A 14,129-nucleotide genomic window follows, 5' to 3' on the forward strand; every position below is an offset into this window, starting at 1 on the left:
AAAAAAATAATAATAATGAATAAAAATAAAATAACAAATCGATTAAATTGATTATCGATAATAAAAAGGTAAAGAACAATGTAAGATGGTAAAATAGATGATAATATATGTACCTGAGCACCCGCGGTGATAAATAAAATGGAATAGAATATGGGATTGGTGAAAAGACCTTCAAAGATGTTTCGTTCCCCATGAATTTTACGGGAATTTATCTCATTGAACAATGTCATCATTACGAAAGTATTGAAAATGATAGTAAAATGTTGCGATGGTGGCGCATTCAATGGAGCATACATTCCAGAATCGATATCAAAAAATTTATCACCTTTCATTGTATTTGCAATACAAAAAGAAGATAAGAATGAGAAAAGAGAGAAAATTAAACTTTTGAAACTTTTTTCATTTTGAGAAAGAAGAGAAAAAATCGAGAGAGAGAGAGAGAGAGAGAGAGAGAGAGAGAGAGAGATTACAATTGGGAATGGAAATGGGATAAGTCAGAGAGAAAAAGTTCCAATAGGAAAAAGATCGAGAAAGTTGTATGAAAATTACATTGATACTGAAAATTCAGTAACTTTGATAAATCATCTTTAATTGATTACAGTCTCTTTGGGTTACCCAAAGGATTGTCATCAGGGAGAGAGAGAGAGAGAAAAAAAAATTATTCTATTCTTTTATAAATAATGATCATCATCATGAAGATGGTAATATGATAAAGAAAAAACTTCAAATGCTACATTAATTCACATCATTTTCTGTTCACGGTGATGAATGAAAATGAGAATAACAGTAGAAAAAAAATCCAAATATATATAATATATTAATATATGAGAATGAATATAAAAAAAAATTGTGAAACTAATTTCAAGAACCGGAAAAGAAAGAGAAATAGAAAGAGAAATTAGTGGTTAAGGAAGTGGGTGGTTAACGGTAAAGTAGAAAAAATATATTTTCTCGTCTCTTGTTTATAATTACCTCCAAATAAAAGAAAAAAGATTATAATTAATTGATAAATAGCGTGGCCTAGAATATTTTTAAACATAGTTCTCGATATAAGAGGTTTAGTCCGTCCATAGGGTTTACGTAAGAGCAAGGCTGGTGTTGGCATTTCCGTTGCGAGTGCTAATGAGGCTAAAGTATCCATGATTAAGTTAACCCATAGCATTTGAACAGCTTTCAATGGACTGTCCTGTGATGTTCATGATAATGTCCAGGTAAATAACGGTAATTTAAATTCGAGAGAAAAAGAGAGAGAGAGAGAGAGAGAGAGAGAGAGATTATGATTAATATTTTGCAAGTTTTTTTCCATTTCCAGATGATCTCCTTATGGGAATAATAGTGTTGCAAATTATCAATCAATTATAAGAAACAACAAATTAATCATATCAATAGTGAACATTGAAAACTTATGATTGATAATCATGTTATTGGTATAATCTGATTATTGATGAAACTAATGGAGCATAAAGTTAGTATTAAAAAAAACAACAAGACTGATGATATTAAATGTGTGATATTAACAAAATGCTGATAATTGACATTAAATTGAAAGCATTAAATTTGGGTCAAATATCAATGATTGACTTGTAGATAAATAGGTGATAGATATAAATCAAGAATTGACATTTAATCAACTTACTTCAATAGCACAAGCACCAACAAAGGCTACAATAACGGCAACAACATTAACGGTCAGTTGAAACTGTAAAAATTTGGCAATACTATCGTAAACGTTTCGTCCCCACATAACGGCTTTAACAATGCTACTGAAATTATCATCAGTCAAAATAATATCAGAGGCTTCTTTGGCTACATCGGTACCTGCCATTCCCATGGCAAAACCGACATCAGCCTTTTTCAATGCAGGACCATCATTGGTACCATCACCGGTAACCGCAACAACCTCACGGTTAGGGTTAAGTTTACTTTCAATTATATGCTTCACTAAAATATATTTGTCTGAGGGTGATGATCGGGCTAAAACGCGTAAACGAGGCCAAACTTTATCAAATAACGATTGTTGTACTTGTCCTGCTGAATCTCGAATTCGTTTATTAAATTCTTTACCTTCCAAAACAATAAAATCTTCACCAGGTTTAATAATACCACATTTTAACGCAATCGATCGTGCGGTATTCACATTATCACCAGTTACCATACGAACTGTTATACCTGCCCTTTGACATTTACGAATTGCATCAGGGACCTTTAATTAATTGTTAAGAAAATAGGTAAACATAATGAGCATCATTATCTAAATGTAATGTAACGTTAACAATTGTAACAATAAACCAATCAAAATAAATTGTTTCACGGTTACTTAAATTGCCAAGTTTAGTTATGCTAATTTAGACATTGATGATTTTTTTGATTCCATTTAACATGTGATAATATATAAGATAGATAGAGAGATATATATATGTGTGTGTATAGGGAATACTAACCTCAGGTCGGACGGGATCTTCGATGCCAAGTATACAGAGACAAGTTAGACGAGAGATGATAAAATCTTCATCTTCCCAATTTGGCTCTGTTTCGATTTGAACCTCATTTGAGGATCGAGGCTTTCGCTTAACAAAATCTTTAAATGCCACTGAGATGGTTCGTAAACCATCACAGGCCATTGGTTCAATTACTTCTTTCACCATTCTTTCTTGATCTTCTTTGGTGAACCTTTCGATTTTACCTCCTTTACCATAGATAAACATACATCTTCTCATAACAATTTCGGAGGCTCCTTTGGTGAAAACACGAAAACCATCAGGAATCCTAATAACGGTGCTCATTGATTTACGAACTGAATTAAATGTATAAACTTTGTACAATTTGTCTTCCGGAATTTCATCCCGTTTAGTTTGATAGTCTTTTCCAAGGGCAAGAACGAATCCCAACAAAGCACATTCAGTTTTATTACCAACATGTTTGGGAAGTTCACCAGGGTTATCAGGATGCTGATATTCAATAATAATGATTACAATTAATTATCAATTGGAAAAAAAGTCAATCGTTTTTTAATCAAATTCAAAAGCAAAGACATTGATTGATTTTCAATCTCTTGTTTTTCTCATCTCTCTGCCTCTTTCTCTCTCTCTCTCTCAATTTATTTTTCAATTAAAAATTAATACTTTTTTTCTGGTCGATTGTTATTACTATTTCTCTGTGTTTTATTTTTCTTTATCATAAAGAAATGTCATAGAAAAGAATGAGATTTATGATTAAGTGGTCAGTTACACAGAATGTCCATAAACAATGATTGATAATCATTGATGGTTTTTCATAATAACAGTTTCATTTACACCTTTATAAGAGTTAAAGGATCTCTCTATTGTGTGTATATCCTTTTTGTCGCAACTTGTACCCCCTTCTAATAGATTAAATATCTTTTATCATGTAATCATCCGATTTAAACTAAATTAGTTATCAACAGTTAATGTGACAAAATAAACTATTGAGAATCGTAAGAGGGATAAATGAACTTGAAGATAAGTTTCATGATAGAAAAACGAAATCAGGTTAATTCAGCGATTGTCTAACAGATTATAATGGAAAAGGTTAACCAAATATGAGAGGAGAAACAGGTAAGAGTAGAAAGAGAGAGAGAGAAAGGAGGTGAGAAAAGCAAAGAAAGGAAGGAGAGAGAATAAGAAGATGAAAATTTGGATGATAAAGATGAAGAAGAAATTGATTAGATATAAAGTGTAGATTGCAATGGAATTTGCTGTTGAAGGATCAATGGAAGGTGGTTTTGGGCACCTTCCATTCCAAGATGGCTCAACTATCTTTTTACTTTTCTCCTCTCATCATTTTCATTCTTTCTGATTTCTCTTTCTTCTCTTCCTCTTCTACATCCACTTCTCTCTCTCTCTCTTCATCTCTCTTCATCCCTTCTCTTTTCTTCATCACTTACTCACTATTTTTTTCTAGGTTACATAAAAATCAATATTGGCCTCAAAATGATTCTATTTTTAGATTTGGAAAAAGCAAGTCCAGGTAACGACTAAACATTCAATGAGAATGTGTATTTAAGGCAGAAAGACGAAGAGTTGGGATGATGATGATGATGATGATGAGGTAGAAGTGGAAGGATAAGGATGAAGGGAGAGAGAGGGTAAAGAGTAAAGTATAAAGAAAGATACAAGGTCAGGTCAAGTCTCGATTCTAAAATAATACAAACTAAGAGAAGCGATAAATTGGCAGCCTATCAGAACGAATCCTTTGCTCAAACTCAATTATGATTCTAATGCAGAAAAAGAATGAAACAAATAATCTTTACGATGAAAGAATATAAAAAAAATAGAAAGAGAGAGAAAGAGAAAGATAAAAATAGGTTGGAGTTTTTAGTAAATGATCAATTAATTGTTAGAACATTTTGTCACACGACAATTAATGCGATCATCATCATTTCCATCATTCTCTTCATCGTCGTCATCATCTTTTCTTTCGTTTACTTTTTGCAAAATAAGTAATCTCAAGATTCTGAATAAAAGTTCATATTCAAGTTTCTTTGTTTGGTTCGTTAAAGTAAAGAGTAAAGTACATATCATGACAATAAAAGAATAAGAAAAGAAAGACCCAAGTGTCTCTCTAAATACATTGTCTGAATATTCATAGGACCTTGGAATTGTTCATCACTACATGAGCTGATAACTAAGAATCGACTTGATTCAAGATAATCAATTTAAAGGTATCATCAAGTAATTCAATACCTTTAAGACGAGAGAGAGAGAGAGAGGAGTGAGTGAGTGAGAGAAACCAGATAAACGTCACATTCTGTGCGTCACAGCATTTAGAATCCATTTGATAAAAACATTGCAAATTAATTTCATCTTTTCTCAGTCTCTTATTCTGGATAATATTATTGACTATCGTGATGATATCAATCATCATCAAGTGCATCTCAGAGCGCTGATTATTGCAAAGGTAGAATTGATAAATTAAATGGAAACAAAAAAATAAATAACTTATTAATCAAGGAAAGCAATTTAAGCAAAGATATTTATCTATTAGTTTTTTTTTATTTTCTGAATAAAACTATTCATTGCAATCAAATTGCTTATTTCATGATAATAATGATGATGATGAAATAAAACACATAAACACAATCAGCCCAAAGGCAAAATAAATCAACAACACATTCTAATAATTTAGTTTCATAGTCAAGGAATAGAGAGATAGAAAGTGTGAGAGAGAATTAGTCAAGATAATTTCCAAGAGGAAAAGGATGCGGAAAAACGTTCGCACGTTCAAGTGTCTATGTATATTATGCAAATATAAATGAATTCCAAGTCATGTGAACTGAGATTGTGATAAGATATCTTCATGATTATATTGAGAGTATAATGGAAAGTAAATGGTTCTTAAGTTGGTGAAGAGTGATGAGGATAACCAAATAAAATCAATGTAATGTTAGTTAACAAGAAAACAAACGAGGTTTTAGCTGATGAAACCTAAATCAAGTAAAACCAATTTTTATATCATTTACCCAGGCGCATACAAGAGATGGATGATGATGGAAATGATGAGAAGGATGAGAGGAAGAAAGAATAAAAGAAAGAAAGAGAGAGAGAGAGAGCATCGATATTTATTCAGAGACCAGTGTAGATGCTTTGGTTCCTTGGGAAGGAGAGAAAGAAGGAGACAGGGAAGGGTAAAAGAGGAACAAGCAAAGGAAGAGAGGAGAAGAAGAAGATGATGATGATGATGATGAGAAAGATAAAGAAACTGGATAAAAGGAAAAAAAGATGAAAAGGGGAAATTGAATGCAGGGACTGAAGAGTATGTAGGCTTTCATTTGTATCTATCAAGATATTGATCTTTTTTCTTTTATTTTTCTCTCTTTTTCTTCTGTTCTATGTTAAGATTCAACTTTGGCCCAGATAAATGTAATGGTATGTCAACATATATTCTTGAACAATGCTCCAGGCAAAACGCCCCAAACAGAATCAAGATTGCCCAATGTAAGTATTTCACCTCCAATGCTTAACAGAATCTTATCTCCATCCCTCATTATCATTATATCTTTAACATCATCTCTGCAACAATAACAACATAATACAATGAAATAAGATGAGCAAGAGGAAAAGAAGCAAGAAAAAAAAAGGTTACAAAAAAACTACAACATCTTCTTTACGTTTTGTTATTTTCGCTTGAATAAGTTTTGAGTCAAGAAACAATTCTGCTAAAGTGATTTTCAGCCAAGACGAAGGCTTATTTTTCCTAGAGATCATTTCATCTTCTCACCAAGGAAACTGTTATCTTTTTCCTTTTTCTTTCAATGGAAAGAATTGAGAAGATGATTATGATGTAGAATGGAGCAAAACTACAAATCTTTTTTACATGGAGTGAAAAGTTCGTAAGAAAGAGAGAGAGAGAGAGAGAGAGAGAGAAAAAATGAGTCCGGCGAAAAAAATAGAGGCGAAAAAGGAAATGGATAAAAATCCCGAAGAACATAAGATAAAATTCTGAAGATCATATTTTTCATCCTTTTTTTTAAGAAAAAAAAGTTCCAAAGAGAAAAAAAGTGACATAAACAGATATTACGAGAGAAAGTATAATAAATATATTTTAGAAAAATGAGAATCATAATTTGATTGGTGAAGTTTCATGAAATTCAAAAGAAAAAAATATTGAAATGAACTTGTAAGTGACAGACTCGATTTACGTCATGTCTCTTGTACATTGGCAATAATCAACTTGCAAGGAGAGAGAGAAGGAGAGAGAGAGAGGGATATCATGTTTCCATGCTTTACTTTAACCAGCTAACATTTTGCATCATCATCATCCCTAATTTCATCCTCATCCTTATCATCCCTCCTCCTACACCATCAAAGGTCAGTCCTGGGGTTGCTGCAAAGCTACAATAACATGATAATCATGGTAGCAATAGTAATCTCAATTCAAATTTAGCTGAAATCCCGAAAGCAATGAAGGAAACTTTCTCAATATTAAAGTTTCTCACTACACTTTCACCGTAAGAGGTAAACATGTAAACAAAAATTACATCTCTGTTACTATCAATTTGTTATTCGTTTATTTATTTTAAAATTGATCAATTTAAACTATAATTTAACATATTCATCGTTTATTATCATCATTATATTAAATGTAATATCTATCATTTACTTTGAATTAAGATTGTAAGGTTATTTTTCTTGGTCTTCCAACTGATTACCAGTATTATTATTCATTGGGTTTTCCTCTCAAAGTTTTTCATCAACAAAAATTTGAATATAAAAATAATATTAATTCAATGCGATGTTTATCCAACAGAGATGGAGAAAAAAAAATTCTTATATCATTTGTAGATAAATATACAAGTCAAATAATCTAATTATCAATTAGATTGATATCAAGATGAGACAGAATATTTTTCTAATTCTTACTTCAGATTCATATCAATTTATCATGAAAGTAACATCATCTCAGGAATCATTCAAGAAATAAGGACAAGATGAAAAACATTGTTTCCTTTTCTTGTTTCTTTTACAAATAACATCATTTCTCGAAATGAATAAACGGTGAACATGATGATGATGATTTAAAGATATATAACTTGAAATGACAAGTATCATGATATATATTATCGTGAAAACTTTACATTGGATATCAAAAGTTTCATATGCTGATGGAGATGCTGATTATCCACTAGAAAAGGCTAGTAAAATGATCATAAATAGAAAACAATGGTAATAATGAAATAAATGTTAATAAGTATCAAGTAAAAGGCAAAATGGTTGCCAAAAAGATGAACAAGTTTGTCAAGCAAGAATGACAATCGAACGAGAGAGAGAGAGAGAGAGAGAGAGAGAGAGAGAGAGAGACGGCAGAGAACATGAAAAAAGGATAAAGACGATCAAGAGCATTTCACTTTCTTTTCTTCCATATCTTCATCTTCTTTTCTTACTCATGTCTTTTTCGGTTGATAACATTTTTCTCTCTCCTTCATCTTATTCTGTAATAAAAACACATCTCTGAGCATAAGAACGAAAGAGAAAATAGAAAGAGAGAGAATATTTTTACAAAAGAGTTTCTACATTTTCTTCCTTCTTACTCTCACAAGCTAATCGATCATATCGATTGATCCTTCTGTACTTGTGTGTACGTCGATTGTTATCTATAAGTAAAAATAAAATGTCTCAATGGATCGTACGTTATTTAACATACATCATATATATTATCGACCAAAAACATAGGATTTTCTTTTTTTTTCTTCGTCAATTTATTATGAGATGATAACACGAGAAAAGTGAACCAGAAAAAAAGAGAACCATTAACAGATTTTAATTCAGATTCATGAAAACAGGTTCTCCATCGGATGAGAACATGAACAAGGAGAAGATGGAAATAAGCTACTGACTTATGTTCCTTCAAGAAAATGGCCTCACTTTTTTCTATTCTCTTTTATTTTCTCTTTTCTTTCTTTCATCATGACTGAATTTCTCTGAGAATAAATTTATTCTCTACAAGAGAAGAAGAAAAAAACAGTTTCTTTCTATTTTCCATCTTCATCTAAATACTAAACTGGGTCGTTCAGTTATTCCAGTCTCTTGGTATCATCATTATGCTATTTTTGAATTACTTCCAACAGACAACATAAAAGTAACACAGAGAGAGAGAGAGAAGCAGATAGAGAGAGAAATATAATTGAAGTTTTATAATCATCAGCTTACCATGATTCTGGTGGTATATGCACTATTGATGGATATAGCGTCAATAGAGGTGCGGGCAACCTCTTCCGGAAGTTGCGCATAATTAGGAATAGAAGTATATCTTTCACCGCAAATGTGACACTGAACCACAGTCATACGATTTGTTGTTAATGTTCCGGTTTTATCGGAGCAAATTGCAGTAGCATTACCCATAGTTTCACAAGCGTCAAGGTGACGAACCAGATTATTGTCGAGCATCATTTTCTATTATTTCAATTGGGATCATTGTGGTGATGGTGATGGGGGAGAAAAATAATATTTTCGTTACAACGAATTAATAAAATATTAATAATTGACCTTGATAAATGTCAATTCAATTTATCCCATTAGGTTAGATGTTTAGATATATATTATTGTTTAGTAATTAAAAAAAAATTCTGTACAAATATTAATTGAAAAGTAATCATGATAACAATAATAAGTCATTGACTTAAGTAAATATTGATTGTTAACTTGAAATTTTAGTTTCAAGTAGCTTTCATCTCGTAATCTTAATTATCATTTTAAATCATCATCATTCGGCTTCCTCATCTCCCTCTCACTTACACACAAACACAAACTCTCTATTACTCTCAATCTCTCTCTCACTCTCTCAATGAATGACGTAAATAGTAACTCATAGTCAATTACATGATAGTTTTAAGTGAGTAACTCACCTTGACAGAATATGCAAGTGCCAGAGTTACGGCAAGTGGAAGACCTTCAGGGACAGCAACTACAAGAACAGTTACACCGATGATCACAAATTTGACAAAATATTTTAAATGATGGGCTGTTGACCATCGCTCTTTCTTGATTATAAATTTTTTCACTACGAATCGAAAAATTAAGATAAGAACAGTGAATATTGCTACAGCAGAACCTGTTAATTAAAGAGAAAAGATAATAAGTTAATTAATATCATTAACGACAGAAGAAAAAATAGCAACAACAACAACAATAAGTATATCAATTCCCCTTCTTTCTCTCTCTCTGTTTCCTTTACAAAACTTTAGTTTTTTCTTCAGCTTCTTCTCCAGATTATGAGCTTACATGGTTGTTATTGTTTTCTCAAGTCATCACAATTTACTATTATTATTATTACAAACACATAAGCTTAACAATCAATCAGCTTGAAAAATCAATTGATTGTATTTTGTTTTGTTTTCTGTGTCCTTCAATGATGTGATGATCAGAAAACAATTAGAGAAAAAAACAAAGATTCAGCTCGATAAGTTTTGTTTCTTTTGGTTCTTGCTTGATGAGGCGGAGAGAGAGAGAGAGTGAGAGTGAGATGTTGCTTTGAGTGAGTTAATTTGTCAACAATTAATTTACCTCCATAACCAATTTGAATAGCTAATTTAGTCAATTTAGCTTGTAAAACTGATTTCTCTTTTCTAGGATTAGTGTCATCTTCTTGTTTCTGTTTATCCGAGTCAACTGGTGCCTCTTCTTTACCGTGAGTATTGGCAGTGATTGCATTCATCGTATGTGAGTTACCAGCATCTTGATTAGATTCGTCGTCTAGTTTAATTTCATTATTAATAATTATTATTAACCAATGGTTGAGATGTGAGAGAGAGAGAAAGAGAGGAGAGAGAGAAACGGAAGGAGAAGAAAAAAGAGAAAAAGAAAATTTTTTTTAGATTGAATAAGATAATGATTATAATCTGAAAATAATGATCATAATAACGATAATGATAATGAAATTATATATATAACAAGAAAAAAACATTAAAGGTAAAAAAGGTTTCAACATGATTGAACTAAAACCCACAATTATTTCAAAATAGTTTCAGAAATTATCTGTAAGGTCAGAAATATATATATTCATTGAAAGATCATCATGTCATGTGATCTTGTGATAAATAAAAAAGTATTATGTTGATGATAAAAGAGAGAGAAAGGGCAAAGTGAAAGGTAAAAGTTGAGATAAAAAAGTGATGATCATGTTGGTGATGATGGAGATAAGAAGAAGGAGCATTCAGGTGAGAGTAATGATCATGACGATGAAAAAGATGAAGAGACAAGGAAAAAAAAGATGCTCAAAATGAATTGAAATGAATGAAAAGGAAGATGAAAGGGGAAATGTTTAGAGAAAAAGCTATTAGTAAAAAAGATGAAGATTAAGATAGAAATGGAGACAGGAGATGGAAAATGATGATGATGATGATGATGGTAAGAGTTTGACTGAACAATCTACAGAATTTCATCCATGGTGATACATGACCCTTGTTTCTTTCTTTCTTTAACTTCTCTAACTCTCTCTCTCTCTCTCTTATATTCACAATGATCTATTTCTCCATGAAGAAGACTTATTACTCTGTATTTCTATTTATTCATGAAAATGAATTTAAAATCATTAACTGCATATGAATTCGATCTAAATAGCTGATAATGTTCATCACACATTAAGGGAAAATATGTGAATCTATGCTAATAACAATACAATTATCTAGTTTAATCATTCTTTTTATCTTCATCATCAACATAATCATCATGTTAATCGCAAAGGAAGAGAAAGAAAAAGATAAGAGGAGTAAATAAGGAAATGCAGGCGAGAGCATTTTCTAGGTGTGTTTAGAAAGTATAACTAAATATATATGTTGTTGGTAAATGAGATGATGGAGAGTTGCCAAAAAAGAAGAGCAAAATTTCAGGCAAAGAAGCCAAGTTAGTATTAGATGAATGCTACATTTCCAATCCTAATTTTGGATCCATTTGGCCAAGGTGAGACAGAATTTAATCTTGCAATTGTTTCGAGAATTCATAAAAGAACAAGAAACTTACATTCACAAAATCACATGACATGGGAAACTTTCAATGTTGCTCTTGTTATATATCTATTTTTTAGATGTGTGTGGATGTGCTTATTTTGCTTGTGTGATTATCAACCAGACAAAATTAACAATTGCTACGCAATCAATTAGATGGTGGAAATTTATATAAAAAGATAATTAACAATTTGCATTTTACCATATATATTTGTGAAGGCACTGGGTTGGTTTAAGGGAATCAATTCCGGGCTTAGATCGTTTTTGGAGCATGCACTTTTCCTGGCTGAATATATGTGTATAAATATATTGTGTTAACATGAATCGGGAATCAACAGAGTTATATTTTTAAGTGCAGGGTTTTTTATGCATATATATATATTTATATGTGTAGGTTGGGTTACCAGCAATGTTTTTTATCATCCAAAGTTTAAATTGGCAACATTTCGTAAAAATCAACAAAAAGAAAAGGAAAAAAAAAAGAAAGTCAAGCAATTAAAATTATAATTAAATAAGAAATTAAATAACATTAAATAACATTCACATTAAGAAAGTTTTTTATCAAACAGGGGAAGAGGTGATAATGGGTGGACACAAACATTGGAATGGTCAATGGGATTGAGTTGAAATAATAGAAATGAAGTAATATTTAAAAAAATGAAAGGACAATTAATCAATAGTAAAAATTATTCAGAGAGAGAGAGAGAGAGAGAGAGAGAGAGAGAGAGAGAGAGAGAGAGAGAGATGTGATTGCGTGAGAGATATGGACAAGGAGGGTGGAAAGGATAAAGATGATGGAGACATGGTTCATTTGATTGGTCAGAAGCTTATATTGCAGGAGGTTTGTGGTCACGAATACATATCCTGAACTTGATTTTCAACAATAGTTTAAATTTTCAGAAACATAAGTTATCGTTATCATTTTAGTTTATATTTGGGTGACTTTCAAGAAACATGATCAATCGGAACCAACAGATTAGCGAGTGATAATATTATTTGATAGAAAGTAACAGAAAATCAATGATCAAGTTTTACGGGTAAATTTATATATAAAGAAAATTATAATAAACTGTTTTCATATTTTCATGTTAGTGCGCAAGATAAATCAATTTTATCATTTCAATCAAGTATTTCTTTTTTTTCAGAACTTTTCTTCCATAGAGAAAAATCAAGATTATTGTTGCTAAGTGAAAATTAAGCTTGAAACATGACAATTGGAATTCTCAAGAAAACTACATGGTGGGTGAACATCATGAGTCCAGGAAGAGGATTGAGAACATAATTTGGAAATATTTGAGTAAATGTTAGAAAAACAATCTCCATTTGCGTTCGTTACCACTTAATTTTCAACTTGAAGATGATGAAGGAGAAAAAAAAACTCTCGAAGAGACAATTAAAATTAAGTAAGTGATAAATTCTGATTGATTAAATGAAAATTAACTCTACAAATAAATCGTTCACTTTATCGTATCTTTGTTTATCCAAAAAATTGTGAGATAAAGGAAAGAGAGAGAGAGAGAGAGAGAGAGAGAGAGAGAGAACTGAGAAAGAGACGAAAATAGAGTAAAAGAAAGAGGATATTATGATGCGTAAAGATGATAAAAAAAAGTGATGACAAAACTGAAATGAAAGAAGAGTAAAGTGGATCGATTTTACTGTCCGAACTCATGAATGGGAAGTATAAGAGTTTAACCAAGATGCTAAATGGTTTATATGGATATGCTTGGAAAAAGTTATATAGATTATTCTGAGCCAATTGATTAACCAAGCAAAAGGGTAAATTGATTTTTTAATCTATGGTCACTATTCATCCTTTTCTTTTGCTCAACTTTGTATGTGTGTGTTTCTCATTGATCAGAAATGAATTAAAGAGAAAGTAAAAGTGCGAAAACTCATTTGGGTCATTTACGGGTAAACAAGAGAAGAGTAAAACGAATAGCAAAAAGAGAATAAGGATGAGAAGAAGAAGATGATGATGATGATGATAGAAAATAGGAATGGTGCAAGATGTTAATCTAATTAAATATCAACGGAATTAAAAGCCATGCAATTAGTAGGAGAAGTAAAGAAGGTAAAGGAAAAAAGGAAAAAGAATGGAGAAGAAGAAAAAACAAGTAGAATATATCTTTTTGTTATTCGAAATGAGAGAAAATAGTAAAAAAAAAACCTGAGAACAAGGAAACGGATCAACAGACACAGACAATTAGACAGTAACGAAGACGAAAGACAATAGACAATAGAAAGAAACGGAGAAGATAAATAGACACTCATTATTGTTTATAATCACCTGGAAGGTTTGCTTTCTTCTTTTCGTTTCTTGCTTCTTTTTTATGAACAAAGAGCAAGAGAATGAGGAAGCAAAAGAATAGGCAAGCATCAATTTTTTCATGGTGTCAATGAATAACCAATGAAAATGATGTTAATATCATACATGAAAAGAAAGAAGAGAAAGAGAAAATAGGAAGAGAGAAAATGGATAATTTTGTTAATATTTGGTTGCAATTAGTTTGTTTTGTTTTGTTTCTCAATTTGTTTGGGTTAGAGAGAATATCAATTAAATTGTAATTAGAGAGAATTTTAAAGTTAGCTAAATTCTAGAGAGTTTCAGTTTCGTTGGATACTTTCGTTAGAGATGAGGGAGAAACAAGAATAAAAAAGGTCAATCAATCGA

At 31.2% G+C, this 14,129-nt stretch overlaps 1 protein-coding gene across 9 annotated transcripts in view; it reads right to left on the reverse strand.

Annotated features, from left to right (window-relative positions):
• LOC128387783 (plasma membrane calcium-transporting ATPase 2-like) overlaps positions 1-14,129 on the reverse strand; it is a 29,699-nt gene that overhangs the window by 12,017 nt on the left and 3,553 nt on the right. For 5 of the 9 annotated variants that reach the window (XM_053347051.1, XM_053347050.1, XM_053347053.1 and 2 more), the window contains exons 6-14: positions 13,746-13,781; positions 11,661-11,744; positions 10,020-10,208; positions 9,362-9,567; positions 8,667-8,909; positions 2,442-2,948; positions 1,637-2,203; positions 973-1,186; positions 114-325 (exon numbers count right to left, since the gene is read on the reverse strand). In XM_053347051.1, coding sequence (XP_053203026.1) covers positions 114-325; positions 973-1,186; positions 1,637-2,203; positions 2,442-2,948; positions 8,667-8,909; positions 9,362-9,567; positions 10,020-10,208; positions 11,661-11,744; positions 13,746-13,781 — 2,258 coding nt within the window. The remainder of the gene's footprint in view (positions 1-113; positions 326-972; positions 1,187-1,636; positions 2,204-2,441; positions 2,949-8,666; positions 8,910-9,361; positions 9,568-10,019; positions 10,209-11,660; positions 11,745-13,745; positions 13,782-14,129) is intronic. The other 4 variants (XM_053347052.1, XM_053347049.1, XM_053347046.1 and 1 more) reach the window with 3 other exon arrangements.

The sequence above is a fragment of the Panonychus citri genome, unplaced genomic scaffold, assembly GCF_014898815.1.
Source record: "Panonychus citri isolate SS breed McGregor unplaced genomic scaffold, ASM1489881v1 Contig00093, whole genome shotgun sequence".
Lineage (NCBI taxonomy): Eukaryota > Metazoa > Arthropoda > Arachnida > Trombidiformes > Tetranychidae > Panonychus > Panonychus citri.